The following is a 21,959-nucleotide window of genomic DNA, read 5'->3' as shown; positions in this document are numbered from 1 at the left end:
TATATTTTATTTGATAAATGCCAAAACCAAAAAGCTTAAAATTCAAATAATAAATATATATTAAAAATATATATTTTATTTGATAAATGCCAAAACCAAAAAGCTTAATAATAACCCCTATATAATATATATTTATATATATGTTCTCTGGGTGTTCTCTGCTACAGATAGCCTTACCTGTCAGCCCCACAAGTACAACCACTAGCTATGAAAAGAATACCCATAAAAGTGTGCTAAATGTGGGCAGGAGGAGGAGTAGGAGGAGGAGAAGTAGGAGGAGAATCCCACTAACTTGGTGAGGAGGTTGAGGCCTCTATAAAGCACAGTGAGTGTGTCAGTGTGTGTAGATGTGTCTGTGTCTGCCGTGTAGTGAGTCAGTAGAGTTCACTGAAGCGTCGCGGAGAGACGTTTCCGCCCACAAGAAAGATGGCGGCTCCCTTGCTGGAGAATCTGTCGGAGTCCTTAGGATCCCCGGAGCCAGCGGTGCGACTCCTCTTATCCATACTGATCGGTGAGTTTATTACCTCTGTTGTTCTGGTTACATAGCAGTAAACGGCACCCATCCCGGTGACATGTTTAAAGAGCTCTGTGTGTAACTGTGAACTGTTAACACTCAATGCTAGCAGCCCCACCGCTCAGTCAGGTTACATCTGACACATCAAGCTACAGGCTGCAAACCAGCTGTATTTACTCTACTAACTTAACCAGCTAGCTGCATGTTTACCATGACTAAACACTCACCAGACATGTGTGTCCAGAAAAACCTGGGAATAAATCACACACACCCTCAAAAGTACACTGTGTTTCCTTCAAAACATCAGCAACTAGCTAACTTAGTGGCTGTAATCTCTGACATGATGGGGATCATCTGGTGTAAAGGCTAGTTTGGGTTTCGTGTCAAATATAGTATATATATATATATGTATGTATGTATTTATATATTTGATAAATGCCAAAACCAAAAAGCTTAAAATTAAAATAATAACCCCTAAATAATGTGTCTATGTAGAATATATATATATATATATATATAATATACACCCAGAGAACACATATATATATATATATATATATATATATATATATATATATATATAAAATTATTTTAATTTTAAGCTTTTTGGTTTTGGCATTTATCAAATTTAAATATATATATATATATATATATATATTTCAAGAAATATATATATATATCATTCTGGGTGTTCTCTGGGTGTTCTCTGCTACAGATAGCCTTACCTGTCAGCCCCACAAGTACAACCATTAGCTATGAGAACAATACCCATAAAATATATAAATGCCAAAACCAAAAAGCTTAAAATTAAAATACAACCCCTACATATTGTGTCTGTAGAATATATATGTATATATATATATATATATATATATATATATATATATACACACACTCACACACTCACCGGCCACTTTATTAGGCACACCTGTTCAATTGCTTGTTAACACAAATAACTAATCAGCCAATCACATGGCAGCAACTCAATGCATTTAGGCATCTAGACGTGGTGAAGACGACTTGCTGAAGTTCAAACCGAGCATCAGAATGGGGAAGAAAGGGGATTTAAGTGACTTTGAACGTGGCATGGTTGTTGTGCCAGACGGGCTGGTCTGAGTATTTCAAAAACTGCTGATCTACTGGGATTTTCACGCACAACCATCTCTAGGGTTTACAGAGACTGAGTTGTGTGGACTGAAATGCCTTGTTGATGTCAGAGGTCAGAGGAGAATGGGCAGAGTGGTTCGAGATGATAGAAAGGCAACAGTAAATCAAATAACCACTCGTTACAACCAAGGTCTGCAGAATACCATCTCTGATCGCACAACACGTCCAACCTTGAAGCAGATGGGCTACAGCAGCAGAAGACCACCCGGTACTAGCACCGGCCACTTTATTAGGTACACCTTGGACCTAATAAAGTGGCCGGTGAGTGTGTATGTATGTGTATGTATGTGTATATATATATATATATATATATATATATATATATATATATATATATATATATATATATATATATATATATATATATATATATATATATATATATATATATATATATATATATATATATATATATATATATATATATAAAAAAAACATCACCAACTAGCTAACTTAGTGGCTGTAATATCTGACATGATAGTGATCTGGTGTAATGGCTAGTTTGGGTGTCGTGTCAAATGGTGTCAACTGTTGGGAATCTTCCCCTCCTTTAAAGTGTTGGTTTAACTAACAAACTAGACAAGTAGGTCAAGTTAGCTGGACAGTTAAAATGCAGATTACCAAAAATAACATTGTTTTGTTTGGCTGCAGGATTAGCATAATTGTATGAGGCTGGTGAAAATAATAGTCCCCAATGTGTTGATGGGGGAGGGACATGCTTTGACAAGTAGAATGAGCAGCACAGGCTGCCAAAATATGTCCCCCCTACCCTCCATTTTTTCCCACTCAGTTGAGTAGAGGGGGCTCTGAGGGGTATAAATATGTGTGGCCACAATTTGCTTATCATTATTAATGTTTGTTTTAATTTAGGATCTATGTTTTAGTGCAGCTCGTCTACTTCTGTGACTGGTCGCACTGATGGAACATAATAATATATTTTTAAAATAGGCTGTGAATAGTGAATGTGTTTTAACAGCATTTCAGTGACTGTTTAAATTGATTACATTTGTTAAAGTAGCTGAAATAAAATCATTAAAAAAACAAACTTCAACTTCATCAACTATAGTGTGAACAGAAAGAGGACTGAGGCCCCATTAGAGCTGAAGTGGACCAGAAACAGAACTGAGTCCTCTTTCAAATTAACTAACAATAAACAAAAAAAATCCTTTTCTGTTGGTCCACTTTTTGGTCCACTTTAAGAGGACTGAGTTTGGTTTGTTTAAAAAGGACTATATGTGAAAACACCCTTAGACTACAGGGTCTGACTGTCATGTGGTGTTTGTGTGGATGGGGTGGGGGTGGGGGAGGGCGTCCTCCATGTTGTCCTCGCTGAACTTTGGTCTGACACATGGACACGTCTGTTTCTCTCTGTGTCGCCTCTGTGACACCGACAATACAATAGACTGAACGTGGCCTTTCAGGTCAGACTTTGGTTGGCTAATGCCTGAAAACCCTTCAGTCAGCCTGTTGCGTGCTCCTTCACCCAGTGTTGCTTAATATCTCTTGCATAATATTGTAACCATATAGTAACCACCTTGCACTACAAGAGCAGAGCCTGAAATAACAGGAGGTTTTATCAGCGTTTCCTCTGCTATACATAGGCTGATATGATTTGTGATCTGTGGTCAGCAGACTGCTTTGCATGAGCTACTACATGGTAATGGACTGTGTGGCTTGCAAGACTCTGCATAAGTACACTCAGATGATTAATAACCTACAGTGGCTCCATACTTGATTTATTAGATTGCAAAAGTTTTCAAAAGGGTATATGGGAAAAAACAATGTGTTAATCTGTCTCTCAAGATTTCCATGTTCTTGTCTGTGACACTCAAAACACATCAGAAATATATAGTTCAGGCTATTGGTACCATAGGTACATTTGGTTTGCGGTAAAAAGACAGGGCATTTTACAAACACAGATAATAGACGATGCTCAAGGATCCACTGATCACTAAAAATAAATACAAAATAAATAAGCAAGCGTCTGTACAGTGTTGCCTTTTAATTTCTTAAAAAGAAGACTCCTAAAACAGCAGGGCACTGCAAGCAAGCATTACTCAAACGGGAGCATGTAGTGCATTTCCAGACGAATATTAATACACTAGTGTTAATATGCACCAGTGAATATTTATGGCAGCACGGTGGTGCATGTTGCGTTGACTCAAAATAAACCACAGTGCCCCTTTTCATCCTCATGAAGGAACATGTCTGCCAGTGCAACGGTGTGTTTAGTGTTTGGACGACAATGGAGGTGTATGGCAAAGAGGAACAAGCTATATCAGGCTTTGGCTACACCAACAACACTTGTTAGTGAGATCAATTTATTAAGATTTGTTGACAATAAGAAGAATATAGAAAATTACAAGAAGAATTTGAAGAAGGTGTTTACAGTTAGTTCAATAATTACGTAACAATCAAAGTCAAAATGTGAACGAGAACGACTGAACTGGTTGGAAGTGGAAAGACATTTGACCATGATCACTGGTGAGTGTTTGTCCTTTATAGTCCTACAAGGCAGTTATCTTTCTCCTTGACATGCCAGATTTGCAGCAACACACACCACACAAACATACCAATGATACTAATGTGCTGCTGTGTGTGTGCGCACCATGTGTTTATTATACCACAAGGTCAGTGTTGTGGCTCATTTAACAGGTATGTAGGCACCTGCTGTAGCTCCAATAACATGTTTTCCTCTCTCCTGCAGGTTATCCCTGTGCTCTGGTGTACCGGCGGTTCTTGTTCTACCAGCCTGCCACAGTTATACACCTGTTCCACACGTTCTCTGGACTGGCTCTAGCAGCATTCAACTTTGGTGAGATGAAGGGAGCATTAGTTGTAATGCCTTAGTTTTAAGTAATCTTTTGGCAAGTTCCTATTCCTTGAGTTTGTTAATATGTGTGTCAGGTCTTTAAAGCTGCCCTGTTGAGATTTCCTGTAAACGCACAAAAGTTCTGTTTTAAATTCACTGTAACTTACCAAAATTGTGTCCTTGATATCATGTTGAATGCAATTTTTTTCCTTTTTAAAACATTTGTTTTTGCCACTAACAGCAGCGCCAGAATGAGTTTTGAAGTTGAAAGGCATCCAGCTTTGGATGACGTAATAGGCTAGTGAACTTTTTCACATGAACTTCCTTTCAATCTCAGTTTAGCCTATGTTTTTGTTGACCTAAAATATTGTAAGAAATGCATTCCCTCTTATCAGTGTACTTACAGATCCAATTCAAACAACAAACAAAGACTTTTTTTTAGCGCAGTGGTCCACCAACAAGCGGTGAACCTACGCGGCGCTCTTAAACGCTTCACACACGTTCTTACATTTGAAATGAAGGACTAGATGTCAGATTTGGTGGAGATCCATGGTGGATGCCCTATGCTCCCAAGGGGGCCAAGAGGATTAAGAAGAAGATGTCAGATCTCTTTGATTGCATTTAAAGTACACAATGCTTGATTTTGATTGGATAAAGGTCCAACATGTTACACCTCTTCCTAACCTACAGCAATCGAGCAAACTCTGGTGAATGGAGCGCGAAAAACTGTCCAGTTAGGAACGAGCGGACATCAGATTGTTTCAGTTTCTCTCAATGAGGATGTCCTAACCTGCTCCATGCGACAGCAAACAGGCCAAGCTTGTTTGTAAAACTGCCCCCCCCTGGCTCTATTTATGCAAAGTTTCATGCACCGCCAACCTATTTTCACTGGTCAAAATTGATGCTGCCAGTAACTGACAGTTAATCAATATCACTCTCTCTATGGAATAGAGAGTGACATTGCTCGTAGTATATCTGGACAATTTCTCCTGAATTTGCCCGGTCGCTGTATGTTAGGAAGAGTTGTGAGACGCCGTAGGCTTAGACATTACTGCCAACGTTATATGACTGTAATACACAGGGTACCTTTTTAATTTAACTTCCTATAAACCATAAATTCATCTTTGAATTACAGATTTAATGTAACATCCAGAAGAAACGCTGGACAGAAAGGACTTTTGCCTCATTTAGTTTGGAACAAAATGGATTAGTGATGTGGATGAATCATCCACTATTGTTGAGTCATTTCTGGGCTGATGAGGAAGCAAATGTGGTGCTCTTTAACAGACTCCATCAGCAGGTTTGACAACTCTAAATGCAAATGTTATCCTCATGCATCTGGCCCAGACTCTTTTGATATGCAGCTTAATATACAGTACATTGAGTTAATAGAGGGCTGAAAGTAACAATTAGTCTACTGATTCATTTCTCAAGTTGTATGTAAAACATAAAAAAAGAATGTATGTATGTGTATATATGTATATATGTATATATATATATATATATATATATATATATATATATATTTTGCAGTGTTTTTTATATCCAACTAGCAGTCCAAAGATTAGCTGCAAAGTTTAAGCAATGTAATTTGATCAACTGAACATTAACTTTACAACTATTCTGATAATTGATTAATTGTTTTAGTCATTTTCCAAGCAAAAATACGGAACATTTGCTCGTTCCAGCTTCTCAAATGTGAATATCTGATGCTTTCTTTTGCCACATATGATGGTAAATTGACTTAGTTGCGGCCCTAAGTCAATTTACCGTCATAAAGGACTTAGAAAACCAGCAGATATTCTCATTTGAGAAGCTGAAACCACAGATTTTGTTGGCTTAGTTTTGCTTAAAAATGACATTGATTATCAAAATTGTAACTCAGAAAGTAGAGTAAATTTATATTTCTAAATGCCCAAAGTGACAACAATGGTAAGAGGTGCTCCTCCAGAGGGGATGAAAGGATGGATGGATGAAGCATCCTCATGGATGAGAGTGGCATGCTGGAGTAAACACAAACGGCTAACATCGATCTCTTTCTCTTTTCTTTATTCTGTTGTCGCTGCACTTGGATTTTACAGCAGGTCTGTTGCTTTATCTTTCTCCTTGTGGAATACTTTTCCTCCCAACCCCTCTTTGAAACGGATGTATATCGTGGATTTGCCTTGTTGTTCTTTCTCCATCTCTGAAATTGTGGAGGGAAAAAAATGCTGTTTTCATGTCCAGTTCTACAGGTCACACTTGACTGCACTCACCATCATCCCCATCCCCCCCCACCCTGTCCGTCTCTTTCCCAGGCTCTCAGATCTATCACTCTGCAGTATGTGTCCTTGTCCAATTCCTGATGCTGAGGCTCATGGGAAGGACAGTAACAACTGTCCTGAGCAGCTTTACCTTTCAAATGGTGAGTTGTCCCGGTGTTTCATTTTCTTTTTTTCTCCCCTTTCCATACGTCCAGGCTTACTTTATAGCATTAGCTCCCTTTTGTCCACTGTCAGGCTTTTACTGCAGTGGCTCAGGTACTGCCCACCACTTTGTCTGATTTCTGCATCTGCATTCTGTGGTTCCCTTTAATTGCATTTTTATTGCATACACACAGTTTGTCCCTTGTATTAAGAGGCCCACTTCTAACCAATAATCTTATGATGTAGTCACATGCTTCCCGTGGGCAGCCTTTATTTTTGCAATCATTTGCATTTATTGCTCACCCTTTTAGAAATACAGTAATGAAACCAAGTTTTTACACAGAAATGTGCCTACGTTAGATTTACTTTGTTTTTAACAGCATACTTCCTGTGATTTATTTTGTCGGTTTCCTATTTTCATTCTTTCTCTGTCACGTGGAACTGCGATAAAGATCTGCTTGGAGATGTTGGATAATGCGGAGGTATTCTTACTGAATGTCTTTGTCTTTCAATCCTCTCTCCTCCTGTAGGTATACCTGCTGGCAGGGTATTACTACACAGCGACAGGGGAGTATGACATCAAGTGGACCATGCCGCATTGTGTCCTCACACTAAAACTTGTTGGTGAGTTGACTGCAGCTCTCCTTGCACTGCTTGACAAACCCAATTGTTTCATAAAAGCAGAAGTTTTTTCATTTGATATCTTCCTCGTTGCCATTGTTGCAATCTCCCCCTATACTCTAGTGAATGATTAACACACTGATAAACTGCTGACATGGCCTTTGCATGCTTAACAGTGCTCATTCAAATGATCATCATGACAGCATTAGTCACCCTAACATAGTTTCTGACACCAGTTGCATTTTCTGATTACAGGTTTGTCATTTGATTACTTTGACGGCGGGAAGGAACCAGTGAGTTGGTTGATCTCTCTCTTGCTTTTTGCCTGCTTGACCATTCGTCAATATGTTGGTGTTGTCTGTCTTGGAGTGTTCTTTGCAACTAAATGTTTGGTCCTCAAAAAGAACAATGGCTCAAACAAAGACCATACGAGAAGAGTGATATCTGCACACTCTGGTTTGTTTTATCCGACCACCAGTTCAAAACTCAAAGATATTAAGTTTACTATCATAGAAAAACAGCAAATCTTCACACGTGAGAAGCTGGTACCAGAGAATTTGGGCATTTTTGATTGAAACGAGACTTAATCGACTATCAAAATTGTTGACAATTCATTTTCTGTCCAATAAGTAATACAATAGAGAAACTAACCATTTAAGCTCTACACACATACATTCAAACAGGTGTGTAGGATAATAAAGAATAGCTATGTTGGCGTGGAATCATAGTTATTACCATAAATCAACATTGTGTGGGAGCAGATATGTTACGTTGACTCAAACAGATTCCGTAACCTATTAGACACCAGTTACTTAGATTAGATTAGATTTATTTCGAACAGAGTCGGCCCTGACCAATTTGGTGCCCTAGGCAAGATTTTAGCTGCTTGCATCGCCAATTCCACCACCAATCATTGTGTTCATGCACTCACACAGAAACTGCTTAGCTCTATGTCTTAGAGATTAAGCCATGTGGCTCACACTGAAAGGAAACAGGTTTTTCCCCAAACACCTGAATAGTCTGTCCAACTTTCCCCAATGGATTTAAAGTGCAGTAACTGATGTTAACTCTAGCTATTTATTAGCTATTTGGGTGATGCGGCGGGCAACCCAGAAAATAGGGCCTATTTAATAGGCTAGGTATGTTGTTGTGTATTTCGTAATAATAGAATTAAAATAGTATTAGTAAAAGTTATACATTTTAGGGCCGGTTCTGATTTCGAACATTTAACAAACAATAAGAAAACAAAACAAGAATAACCAATAAAATGAACAGTAAATACACATATATATATATATATATATATATATATATATGTATATGTATATAGCAACTTCTAAATAAATAAATAAATATTGTAAGTTTGAAAAGGAGTAGGCAGAAGTAAACACTTATAAAGTCCTACCCCTTTCTATAACTTAAATACTGATTTTAATGTTTATCATGTATACACATAAATGCTCATCTTAATATATAAAATAAAAAAACAATAATAACAAGATGAATAATGCTGTATTGCAAAGCAAACAATACTAACTTAAAGCTCAGAAGATTGTGAAGGCTTTGGCCGATGGATGCAGATCTTCCCAAAAGAGCTTTGTGCTTGTGAGGGGCTGGTCTGACCCTCTGCTCGGCTTTCTCTCCTTTATATGTAGCTGCAGTCAGCAGCTCAGGCGCACTCTATTTGCCTATTAAAGGCTCTGTGGAGGAAAAGACGAGATGATGTAGAACAGAGGGAAAACGGGACACAGCAAAGGGCAAAGAAATGCCAGCAGAGGGGCGGGTGATGAGGATAAAATCGTCCATCACGGTATATTTGATAATGTATTGCAACATCAGCATATATTATGATGCAGTACATTTTTGAAACCAGATAAAGCACGAGTAGGGCTGGGTATCATTTAAAACATTATGATACCAGTACCAATACCAGTACCTTTTTAAAGGGACTCAATGTAAGAATCAGAAATTGCATGTTAACAGTGACACCTGCGGCCGTTAAGTCAGCATCCTGTTGCTCGCGCTTGTGCTCGCACTACCTGGACGCGAGCGAGCGAGCATCGGTCCAAACAGTGAGGCAACACACACGAGACTGAACATGATTGAAAGGCATCATGTTGAATAACGTTAGCAACATTAGCCAGCTAAAACCACAATATCACTATATATTTCACATGCTTGGCAGTAATGTTAGCTCATCAAACGAAAGTCTCTCCATGAATTGAAGACCCGGCCGATGTTGATCCTAGTGTTAACTTTTCCTGCTCCAGCCTCCCGACCGGGGTCAGAAGGCACAGGGGAGACACCGTAGTTTTGGTCAGATTAGATAACGTTACTGGCTCCGAAGCCTCGGCACTTCACTCAGCTGCAGGGAAACAAGACACGGGAAACCTCGTTTGGTTTTGAGGAGCTGCAGCATTTATTTCTGCGCAAACTGTAACTTCCACTGTACATTCACTTGATATTCTAAGAGCTAAACTAACTCTCTTCTGCTCCGCTGCTCGCTCGTTTTGGCGCCGCTCATTGCCGCTCGCTCTCTTGCTTCACCACTCACTTCCCACGTGCACACACACACTCCCACAACAACACTAGTTTTCTCCCGACTTCGGTCACATTCCTGTTTTGCAAGACGGGCTTCACTAGATTTAACTTTTCGTTTTTGTGCTTCCGTGGAGTTTATGTTGGAGTCTGAGTTGTGCTGTGTCGTCTGTTTGCGTTAGCCGTCTCCATTTCTAACCAACCGTTAGCTATTGTTAACTATTCCCTGTAGCTGTGCTGTACAGGATAGGCACACGCAAGTGCGCATGACGTCACATCCACTGGGACACCGTCTCGAGTCCTTCACATAAAAAGCAGTCTACAGGCTGATAGACGAAACCCAGAAAGTCACGGAAGGTCTCATTTTTTTTAAGTTAGGTTACAACCTGTTCCCTCATTTGCAATAAAAAACAATTTATCCGAGTAAAAAGTTACATACAGTCCCTTTAAAGTGATACCAATAGAGTACTTCATTTGATACCCATCATGTGAAATCTAAGCATTCAGTTGCATAAAATTCCACCACCACCATATAAATAGTTATTTTTTTCTGGATCAAAAAGGATCAAATGCAGGTATCATTTGACTGAAGAAGTTTCGATACTACTTGGTACTGGGTTATTTCAGGTGATAACTTAAAGGTATATAGACTATCGATACCCAGTCCTAAGTATGAGTGACTATTTTTGGCTAATCCAATTTTGCCTTTAATACCTGGATTCCTCAAAATTCATTTTAATCACATTGATACAAAAATGCAACATTACCCACAATGACAGAATACAACTAACGGTTTTAAAGAGATAGCTATGACAGTATAAACGGTATCGTCAGATTGCACCAGTCATGTTAATCATTGTTGTGTCCCTGGCCTGCCTTTACCAGTTTAAAGCTCATTTTCTTACAATAACTCTGTCTGTTGAGCAGCTTTTCCTTTTCCCATTCTTTCACTCAGCTTGTCTGTCTACAGTATGTTTGCTTCCTCTCTAGTGCAGCTAGTATATCTGTGACAGCTGTTAAATGCCCCTTCTGTTGCTTTATTTCATTTTTATTCTAATGAGTGTTTTTCATTCTGTTTTATCTCTGTAAAAAACACAAATCTGCTCTCATCTGGTTAACATTGAAACAATATATACACACTTTTCCATACAAAGTTTACAGCCTGCAGTTAAATGCCAGTTAATGAGTGTTCAGTGCAGTGATACTGAGTGTGTGCTCAGTCAAGATTGTTTCTAAAATAGTCCTTTGTAACTAGATACATCCTGCATCAACGTGCTTTTAAAATGAATCCTCTGCTCTCTTCCTCCACCACCTTCATCCCTCTTTCATATCGCTCTTCTTCTCTCTTATTTTTGTCATCACCTTTTCCTTCTCATATCCTTAAACTCCAGTCCCAGCTGAGTTCAGAGCAGAAGAGCTCAGCCCTGCCGTGTGTGCCCTCCCTGCTGGAGGTGTGTGGCTTCTCCTACTTCTATGGAGGCTTCCTGGTGGGGCCCCAGTTTACACTGCGCAACTACCAGAGGCTGGTGGCGGGGCAGCTCACCGACTGCCCTGCAAAGCCTCCGAACAGGTAAAAAGCAATAAAATGACAAGTGATGAAAAGAAAAAATGAGCCTAAAGACTATCTTTATTACATCTCCGTACAATAAGCCAACTGTGCAGTGTCACAGCGCTGCAGTTAACATTATTACCTTCCAATCTCCCATCGCCATCTTGTTTCTTTCTCTTCCAGTGTTATACCGGCTATGAAGAGGTTTGCTCTGGGCTTTCTCTGCCTGGTGATATATGCAATATTTAGTCCCTATTACTCGGACAGCTACTTCTTAACAGATGAGTACGAGGTGAGAATGGCAATATGTTCAAAAATAATCACCGTGTATGCTTTTCAATGTAAGACGAGTCTGTCTAAAATGTATTTCCTTTCCACAGGCTCAGCCCTTCTGGTATCGCTGTGTTTATATTCTGCTTTGGGCTAAAATCATCTTGTATAAATATGTCAGCTGTTGGCTTATAGCGGTAAGTAGCCTCTTGTTCTGCAAGTATGTGCATGAAATGTGTGGGAAAAAGTGGCAACGGATGACTGATTTGGTTCCTAATTAAACCTCATTTATATGAAAAATGTATTTAAATACAGCATCTAGCTTAATACCTGCTGTGAGAGAGAACAAACACCACCTTTTACATACCTTTGCATACACTCAGACATGCATGAGCCCAAATGAATAGTCCCAGTTTGTCAGGTTCTTGTGCTTCATGGTGTGATTTTTACATAATGAAAATGTTTTGTGTGTTACAGGAAGGTGTATGTATATTAGCCGGACTAGGCTATAATGGCGTAGTGGATGGTGAGCACAAGTGGGACGCCTGTGCCAATATGAAGGTGTGGCTCTTTGAAACCACGCCACTTTTCGGAGGAACCATCTCTTCCTTCAACATCAACACAAACGCCTGGGCTGCCAGGTCAGTGTCGAGCCGGAAATCTGTGAAGCTCTCTCTCCAGCTTGCATTCAAAGCGCAGTTGTAAAAGTTAAATATTTACTTAGATGATAACAGTGTAGAGTGGTGGAAGTAGAGGTGATTACAGTTCAATCCAGTTTGCGTGTGTGGCAATGCTTCACAGACGAGGAATAGCATAGCATCACATGCCAAGGCCTCTCTTCACAGTTTGCTTTAACACCAGAGGCATCATCGTAGGGAGGGAGCCAACGGCGTTTGAAAGTTTGCAGTTTTCCAGCAGGCGCCTCATGCATAAACCATTTTGAGCTGGTGACATCATTTGACCACAGTGAGCAAAGCAATTTATTGAACATACAGTTTATTACATGGTCCATTTCAGTTGACTGCATTAGATACCGAAAAGCTTACTTAGCTTACTTCATGAGAGAGTGGATGATGAGGAGGAGGAGGAGTAGGAGTGACATCTTTCCAAAATATAAATTCCCTCAACAAGTAACTAATTAGCAAACTTTACTTCTTACAGTATCGCTGGATGATGAAGAACTTTCAAGCCCGACCTCGCTAGATAAATGCTCTCATTGTTTGACCCACAAAGAAACAGTCTATTTATAGTCACATATGCGCCACTTCGTAAGCAGTTTAGTATTAAATGGGTTAACTTTGATACTGTGTTTATTTAGCCTTCTTCCTCTAGAAGCGAATTATAAACATGCATGCTTTTTGTGAGGCATTTAAATTAAATTTAAGTGGCTTTATTGGCTGCGCTGACTAAATACAATACAATGTTGCCAAAGCATGTTAATACAAACTTATTATTAGAATAAACAATAGCAGTACAAAAGGACAGGGAAAACAAAAGGGCTTTGGATAATAATGACAAAAGATATAAATATATACAGCAAATTACATTAATTATTTGTCATGTGAGACAGAGGGAGGGGGGCTGTGAGACGGGGATGTGAGACAGAGGGCTGTGAGATGTGAGACGGGGATGTGAGACAGAGGGCTGTGAGATGTGAGACAGGGGGATGTGAGACAGAGGGCTGTGAGATGTGAGACAGGTGGATGTGAGACAGAGGGCTGTGAGACGTGAGACAGAGGGCTGTGAGACCGAGGGATGTGAGATGTGAGACAGGTGGATGTGAGACGTGAGACAGGCGGATGTGAGACGTGAGACAGAGGGCTGTGGGCTGTGAGACGTAAGACAGGGGGATGTGAGACGTGAGACAAAGGGCTGTGAGACTGGGGGCTGTGAGACAGAGGGCTGTGAGACGTGAGACAGGGGGATGTGAGATGTGAGACAGGCGGATGTGAGACAGAGGGCTGTGGGCTGTGAGACGTGAGACTGGGGGCTGTGAGACGTGAGACAGGGGGATGTGAGACGTGAGACAAAGGGCTGTGAGACTGGGGGCTGTGAGACAGAGGGCTGTGAGACGTGAGACGTGAGACAGGGGGATGTGAGATGTGAGACAGGCGGATGTGAGACGTGAGACTGTGGGCTGTGAGACGTGAGACTGGGGGCTGTGAGACGTGAGACAGGGGGATGTGAGACGTGAGACAGAGGGCTGTGAGACGTGAGACAGAGGGCTGTGAGACGTGAGACAGAGAGCTGTGAGACGTGAGACAGGGGGATGTGAGATGTGAGACAGAGAGCTGTGAGACAGGGGGATGTGAGACGTGAGACAGGCGGATGTGAGACGTGAGACAGAGGGCTGTGGGCTGTGAGACGTGAGACTGGGGGCTGTGAGACGTGAGACAGGGGGATGTGAGACAGAGGGGCTGTGAGACGGGGGCCCTCTCTCCTAGTCTCTTAGATAGAGGAGCTCTGGGAATATTTTTTTCTTATTTCGGTTTTATATCAGAAACTGTGGTCAAATCGGTTGCCACGGTGTACCGCCTGTTTAGGGCTGGATAGGTTTCCAGTTTGTTCTGGGACTTTGTTAGTTCTGTCCAATATATCCAGCATACAGTAGGGAAGAAACCAGTGTGAATCAGAGAGGCATGACTAATTAGTATGAGGACAGTGTTTGATATATGCAGAAGCTCCTCGAGGGGTCAGTATCCTTCAAACAAGCTAGTTTGTATTAAGTGCCGTCTGAAATACCGTTTATAGCTTCCAAATGGCCACATTCAAAGGTAGGGTGAAAAGTCAGCTGTCCTAGAGAGAGGAAAGAAGCAAACCTTGAATCAAAGAGTCAGTTATACACACCGAAACTGTCAGAAGTAGTTGTGTGAAAAGCTTGAGAGAGAAGTTTAAATCCTGCATACTTTCTCGCCTCTGCGCCTTTTTAAGAGGAACGTGCTCGTCAGATTCTCGGTTTCTGAAAGCCACAAAAATTATCCCCAAAGTTCGAACGTCAGAAAGGTGTGAGTGCGCGTGCGCGGACGATGTTAATGATCTAACAAACACTTTGTTTTGAAGCATACTGATGCCTTAAAGGCCACGAGCAAGGCTTTTAAGCAGTAGTACTTCATGTTCTTATTGTCTGACCCTGCTCTCTACAGCTCTATACTGCAGCTTGTCAGTGGTGTGCGGGAAGAAAACAAAAGCACCCTATTGAAAGCACATTGTGTGAGCACTTTTCTAAGATACTGTAACACAAAGACTGGGCCAGCATTGAATTGATGAGTACCCTTGAAGAAGATGTAAAGTTGTTGAAATGTTTTAATATAACCTCAGTTGCTATGCAACAACAACTTCCAGGTGAGTGAGTGCTTACCATGTAGGCAGTGATAGCTGTTGCATTATGCTTCTCTGACTTCCCTTATCCAGATTTTTAGTCTAAAAGAAACGATCCATAACTCTTGACTTATTTTTTTCTCTTCTTTTTTTAAGACATGTCTTCAAACGGTTGAAGTTCCTGGGTAATAAGGCCCTGTCTCATACGGCCACACTCGTCTTTCTCACTATTTGGCATGGTCTTCACTCTGGATACATCCTGTGCTTCTCCATGGAGTTCTTCATTATCACCGTAGAGAGACAGGTACATGACAGATACAGGGCAGGGTGTGGAGATGGGTAGCCTTAAAGGGGACATATCATGAAAAACTCACTGTTTCAGTGCTTGTGCTCGTACATTTGGGTATCTGGAGTGCCTACCAACCTACAAACTGTGAAATATGACAACCCAGTCAGTTTTTGTGGGCTGCCTAGATCAGAAAACACATGATTCAACAAACTGTTCAGATTTGGCTCCCCTTACTATGTCACATGCAGGCTCATTTAAATATATCAACTACCTTTGCAAAGGTGCACCATATTTTTCTCACAAGCCATTCAGAGCAGACTGGGCTTTTTCGGGAGGGGGTCTTCAAGAGACAGGCGCTGAAACAGAGGGTTTTCAGACAGAGAGTTAACACAGGTCTATTCAGACGGACAGTATAAGCAAAATAATATGTTTTTGATCGGGCTGTCAAAGTTAATGCGATAACGCATTGACGCAAATTAGTTTTAACTCCACTAATTTCTTTAACGCATTAATGGAATTGATCTTTCGGAGGTTGTAGCAGCCTCGGTTTTAAAGCTAGAGTGAAGATACTGGTATAATATGAAACTAAGGAATCCATTGATACAATGTCATAGTAGCTTGTTGCGAAGGAGGCTAAATAACGCTCCAAACTTATGCTAAATTTTGGCGAGGAAAAACTGTCATGGCCATTTTCAAAGGGGTCCCTTGACCTCTGACCTCAAAATATGTGAATGAAAATGGGTTCTATGGGTACCCACGAGTCTCCCCTTTACGGACATGCAGTTTTGGGCAAGTCATAGTCAAGTCAACACACTGACACACTGACAGCTGTTGTTGCCTGCTTGAGTTTACCATGTTATGAATAGTATGAAAGCATATTTTTTAATGCTAAATGCAGTACCTGTGAGGGTTTCTGGACAATATTTGTCATTGTTTTGTGTTGCTAATTGATTTCCAATAATAAATATATACGTATATTGGCATAAAGCAAACATATTTGCCCACCATGTTGGTAAGAATATTTAATAATTGACAAATCTCCCTCTTAAGGTACATTTTGAGCAGATTGATTGCGATTTAAATATTTTAATCGATTGACAGCCCTAGTTTTTGAACATTAAAGCATGTAAACATGTTCTTGTAGAAACCCAAAATGCATGTATGAACCTGAAATGAGCATGGTATGTCCTCTTTAAGATAGTTATGTGCAGGAAGCTCAATCCATCGGGGTATTTATTTCTGTAGTGGTAAATGTGTTGTTTACCATTTGTATTATGCTTATTTTCTCAATAAAAGCTAACTTTGGGCTTTGTCTGCGTCATATAAAGCAATTGTTTTACTTTTTAACAAGAGACAGTCTCTTGTTATTGGATATCATTGATCAAAAGCACCTCGCTGCTTAATGAACTTGTAATTAAATATTGACTACAGTCACTATTTGGCATTAGTTTATTATAGAACTGTTGTTTTATTGTATTACTCTAACCATTATTGAATATGTGTCTGTGTGTGTGTGTGACAGGCCCTGGCACTAGTGAGGGACAGTCCCTCGCTGTCGAAGCTGGCCAACAGCGCACTCTACCCCCTCATCTATGTAGTCCAGCAGTTCATCCACTGGCTCTTCATGGGCTACCCCCTAGTGCCATTCTGCCTCTTCACCTATGACAAATGGCTCAAGGTAACACACGACTCTCCGAGATCATTGGATAAATATGGTCGCTCTCTATTCTAACGTTAACCTTCGGGTCTCATATTCCAGGTTTGAGACAACAGGGAAGAGAACCCAAATGCAGACAACACAGTTTTAATTACCAGGTGTTCAGAATGAAAACAGCTCTACGTTAAAGTAATAGCAAGTGGTGTTGAAATACAATCCCATCTCACCAAATTTGCAACATGCAAGCTTTGATTTGCAATATGAGATCGTTATCTTCTCTCTCATTGTTGACAACGTGTAATTAATCCAAACAAACACCATTCTGGCTACCTATGCAAGAGCATACAAGAGTCCTTTAGGAATCTGCAGTTTGTGACCATTTGCAATGTGACTGTAAGCAGTGCTTTAGTGAAACAGGCCCCAGGAAGACCGGTTTGAGTAATAGAGCCAAGAGTCAGATATCAAAACACTGCACAGCTGTTTATAATACTATGAGAGGGTACTTTACAACTCTGGAGAGTTATCAGGCCGGCAATCATTTTATATTGCATCATGACAGATCAAGTCAAGTCAGTTTTATTTGTACAGCCCAATAACACAATCACAAATTTGGCACAGGGCTTTACAATACATACAGCGTAAAACGCTGTCTATCCTTGGTCCCTCGTTTCAATAAGGATAAAAGTCCCCAAAAAATGTTTAAAGGCACAATGTGTAGGATTTTCCTAAAAAGAAAAACAATGTATAGACTCATACAAAAACAATCCCTCTCAATCATCACGTAAAACCCACTAGAAGTGTGTGGTGGTGTGTGTATCTGCAGAGACCCTGCCCTCTACCTGTATTTTCTCTTTTCTTTTATTATTTTGCTGTGTTTGGAACGTTTCTGAGCCTCAATCTCTATAAAAACGTAGCAACCAGATGACAGTAAACAGGCATCCAAGAGGAAGTTATGAAAATGGCGGACACAGTGCCGAAAAAAACGCAAATATAGTGAGGCGAAACGAATGAATCTGGGATTGGCTTTCACCTGCTGGCCGGCACCGTAACTCTCGTTGAGCCGGTGAGGAAGGGCCAACTTTGGATGTTGCGTTTATATCCGCAATCGACAAATCCTAGTCATTGTGCCTTTTTAAAGCTGAAGTCAGTAACTTTGAGCAAATATGATAAAAACATTATCTTTATTAAGCGGTCACTATATCCTGACAGTAGTGCATGAGACAGATAATCAGTGAACAAAAATCATGTTCCACTGTGTCCTCCGGTGCTCCTCATGGCATTTGCAAGATTTCACAGCGCCAAGGTAACCAATCAGCCGAGGAGTCTCTACAGTAGCTGTCAATCACTGCTCGCAAAACTCACAAACTCCGATCAAACTGTCAAACTAGGCAGCGCTGATCAAATATGAATCAGTATTCTGTTACTGTAATGCCTATTTCTCACCTCAAATGTTTTCAGAAACATCTTGTAGTGTACTGTTTAGCTGTAACAGGAGAAAGTCCGCTCTGGTCGGTGGGTGGTGCTTGGTTTTGGATCGACTGTTAAACTAAGAGATAAAGAAATAGGCATTACAGTAACAATATTGATTCATATCTGATCAGCGCTGCATAGTTTGACAGTTTTATTGGAGTTCACGAGTTTAGCGAGCAGTGACTGACAGCTGCTTTAGAGACTGCTCGGCTCTCATTGGTTGTTTTTGTTCCGGCACGGTGAAATCTTGCAAATGCCATTCGGAGGACCCAGAGGAACATGACTTTTTACACAGATAATCTGTCTCATGTACTACTGTCAGGATAGTGACAGTTTTAAAAAAATAGCCTTTTATCATATTTGCTCAAAGTTACCGACTTCAGCTTTAATGGGGAAAAAGGGAGAAACCTCAGGAAAAGCAACAGACATGCAATAATGTTGTGCGTAATAATATTATAATACAATACTTTGCCAGATACAGTAAACAACAGAAATATGCCATTCACGTTACAAAGTAACCTACCAGGAATGTTCACATGCAAACATTTACCTGGACGACGCAGTGCTTTGCCAGATGACATTGCATTGAAAAGAATGAAGGGACTGAGTGTTTTCAATGCAATAAGAAGAGAGTCTTAAACATGAAAAAGAGGATAACAGATTTTCATGACCTGGAACAGAAATGGTTAGGAACGATCTGTCAGGTGAGCTACTTAGCTGGTCTGGCCACTGGGAGTGAGAAAGCGTCTGGTATTTATACACAGGGGCTCGTTGAGGGACATTTGTGACCTGACAAGAGATTGAGGGAGAGCAGCAGGGTCAGGTGATCGACAAAGGCAGGAAACTCTCTGGTGTGGACAGGTGAGATAGAGACAGAGTAGGTGTCATCATAACATTGGGATGTGTTTAAATCTGGATTCTAATTTGACTGTTTTGTCACCTTTTTGTTTTTCAGGTGTATTCGTCCATCTACTTCTGTGGTCACGTATTCTTCCTCGCAGCCTTTTTAATCATGCCATACCTCCGTAAGGCGCTGGTGCCTAGGAAAGAACGGAGCCCAACAAAGCAGGATTAAATCTTGGTACTAAGACTCGGCATGGTAAGCAAGTATGTTTTGTCTTTTTGTTTCAGATAAAATGTTGTTAGAGACGAATGACGAGCTGTGAATAACATTTTGTTTTCTTCTGTTTCCTTCCAGGTCCGTCTAAGGCTAAATATCCACTGAAGGGAACTGTGACTTTCAAGGAGCAGAATGGAAAATATTTTAAGGCCTTTAGTAATATATATGTCCATGTAAAAATAAATTTCTATATATTTTTGTGTTTTAAATGGGAAGGGTGTTTTTATAAACATTTGGAGAAATGTTTACAGGAAATGACCATCGTGCCACATGGGGTAATTGTGAGCCAATCAGGGGCGATTTCCTGTTTTTTTTTTTGTAAAGAAACGTTGGACTTGCAGAACTTGAGAGACTTACATGCTGTCGACACAGAATTGCACTCACCAGTCACGGGTTCAGAGTCTGCCATTGGCTCCGATGTCTTTTCTTTTATGTTTCATTTCTCTCTCTCATGTCTGCCACCCCCATTTAGCAGCAGCAGCAAGATTTCACAGGAGGTTTAAGCACAGCGCCAGCGTATGTGGCACTTTCTAATGTAATAATAAAAAAAAATGCTTTCTGCAAAAGACAAATTATTATAATAATAATAATCATGGGAGGGGGGGTTTCTTGAAAATGGCTGCCAGTGGTTATACAAGCACTGTAAATCACACACTGTACACTAATCCCCAACTCAAAATGGCCTTGTATTAATGAATGTTTTTACAGTACATTTGTTTTGGTTTTAATTTGATTTGTGATGAAAAAAAGACTTGATTTTATAGAGTTTTAACAGCTTTTATGAAAAAGAACATTTTGTAGCTTTGGGATACAGTTTCATGAAATAGTTTGCATTGTTCTCCGTTTTCTTTCTTGCCATGTTTCCTCCCTCTCCCTCTGTTCGGTCTACTCCATTCCTCTGTCTGCTGTGATTCAAGCCCTCGGCCCTCAGCTCTGAAATGCACAGGCGTGAAAGTGAATAATTTCAGAAGGAGACTTGCACACTGCCCAACCATACACTCACAACAGTCAAATCGTTTGGGTTCATCTGATATTCACTTTAAATCTCCATAAATAGTGTTTTTGAATGGAGGAACGGTCTCATTTTTGAACTGGAAGTAAAAGAAACAAAAAAAGTGTTTCACTTTATGACCTGCTTCTGTTTGTAACAGCAGGTGGTATTTAAAAAGGTGTGTGTGAAGTAGAAGCATCTCATCCCACTGTGGGAATGCTTCTTTTATTTTGTTTTGATTAAAACATTTTGTTGGGGTGGGGGGCTGGATTGTCTGATCCGTGGCATGCTGGAGGAACGCCGTCCTCTCGCTGACGCCACACAGGACGAACCTCACTGTAGCAACAGCCCAGATTTTAGTAATATTTATACATGACATGGTGATTATTAATTGATGTGAATTGCTATTTCAAGAGACTACTTTTTTGCCTTATTCCTACCAAATGTACAAAGGAAAAGAAAACTTGGGATGGATTTTTTTTTTTTTGGGGGGGGGCGGGGGGGGGAGGGAGGAGTGATTTTCAAATACAATTTTATAATGTTCATTAAAATGCTGCATTTCAAGCAAGGACTTCTTGTTTGTATGTGTGTGTCCCATCATATAATTCACTTCTGGGCAATATAATAAAAAATGTTTTGTGACGGGGAGGGGGGTTATAATTTAATTTTTAAAATTGAATTTTAAAAAGCATTGTGTTCGTACAACAAAGAAGAGTATGTGTGTTTCAGTCTGTGGGGGTTGATTTGTGGAATGGGTTAGGTGATGGGTTGAAGCAGAGCACAAATATAAATCACTTTAAAAAGCATATACATACAAAAAAAAGATATTTTTGGGAGGTATATGGTTGAGGAAGAGTTGTGGTAAGGGTTGGTTTATATCTACTTTTTAAACTCCGGATGGATATGTGGGGAGTAAATAAACTTGGGATGCTGTTCATATATTTAATTTTGGATGTAAATAAATCTGGGATAGTTATTATATTATATTATATAATGTAATATTATATTATATTATATTATATTATATTATGTTATATTATATTATACTATATTATATTATCATGCTATGATATATGAGTTATTAGAGGAGAAGTGAGAAAGAGGTTTAGGGAAATATAAGTTTTACTTCTCCTTTTTGGACACTATTACACTTCTTTTGTTTGTTATTATTATGTATCTTTTTTTAATTTATTTTTATGTTCGAAATAAAGTCCTTCATTCATTCATTCATTCCTTCA

General features: G+C 40.0%; 1 protein-coding gene across 3 annotated transcripts; it reads left to right on the top strand.

Moving 5' to 3' along the window:
- The first annotated feature begins 325 nt into the window (after positions 1–325).
- lpcat3 (lysophosphatidylcholine acyltransferase 3) lies at positions 326–20,982 on the top strand. 3 transcript variants are annotated; one of them, XM_074653277.1, is made up of 13 exons: positions 327–511; positions 4,389–4,496; positions 6,791–6,897; positions 7,429–7,522; positions 7,775–7,812; positions 11,449–11,627; positions 11,790–11,898; positions 11,987–12,073; positions 12,354–12,517; positions 15,351–15,498; positions 17,006–17,161; positions 19,566–19,709; positions 19,809–20,982. In XM_074653277.1, the coding sequence occupies exons 1-12, from the start codon at positions 427–429 to the stop codon at positions 19,683–19,685; spliced, it is 1,395 nt and encodes a 464-aa protein (XP_074509378.1). In that variant the 5' UTR covers positions 327–426; the 3' UTR covers positions 19,686–19,709; positions 19,809–20,982. The 3 variants fall into 3 exon arrangements, with proteins under 3 accessions (XP_074509379.1, XP_074509378.1, XP_074509377.1); XM_074653276.1 differs by having other exon boundaries at positions 328–511; positions 11,987–12,077; positions 12,358–12,517; positions 19,809–19,939; XM_074653278.1 differs by lacking the exons at positions 19,566–19,709; positions 19,809–20,982 and adding an exon at positions 19,375–19,413 and having other exon boundaries at positions 326–511; positions 11,987–12,077; positions 12,358–12,517.
- The last annotated feature ends 977 nt before the right edge of the window (positions 20,983–21,959 follow it).

This window comes from Sebastes fasciatus, chromosome 12, assembly GCF_043250625.1.
Source record: "Sebastes fasciatus isolate fSebFas1 chromosome 12, fSebFas1.pri, whole genome shotgun sequence".
In the NCBI taxonomy this organism is placed as follows: domain Eukaryota; kingdom Metazoa; phylum Chordata; class Actinopteri; order Perciformes; family Sebastidae; genus Sebastes; species Sebastes fasciatus.
This window is presented reverse-complemented; position numbering and strand designations above follow the sequence as displayed.

Coding starts and splice junctions, on each gene's coding strand:
- lpcat3 (XM_074653277.1), top strand. CDS start 427: ATGGCGGCTCCCTTGCTGGAGAATCTGTCGGAGTCCTTAGGATCCCCG. Junction 11,899..11,986: donor TCTTAACAGATGAGTACGAG/GTGAGAATGGCA, acceptor TCCTTTCCACAG/GCTCAGCCCTTCTGGTATCG. Junction 17,162..19,565: donor CCTATGACAAATGGCTCAAG/GTAACACACGAC, acceptor TTTGTTTTTCAG/GTGTATTCGTCCATCTACTT.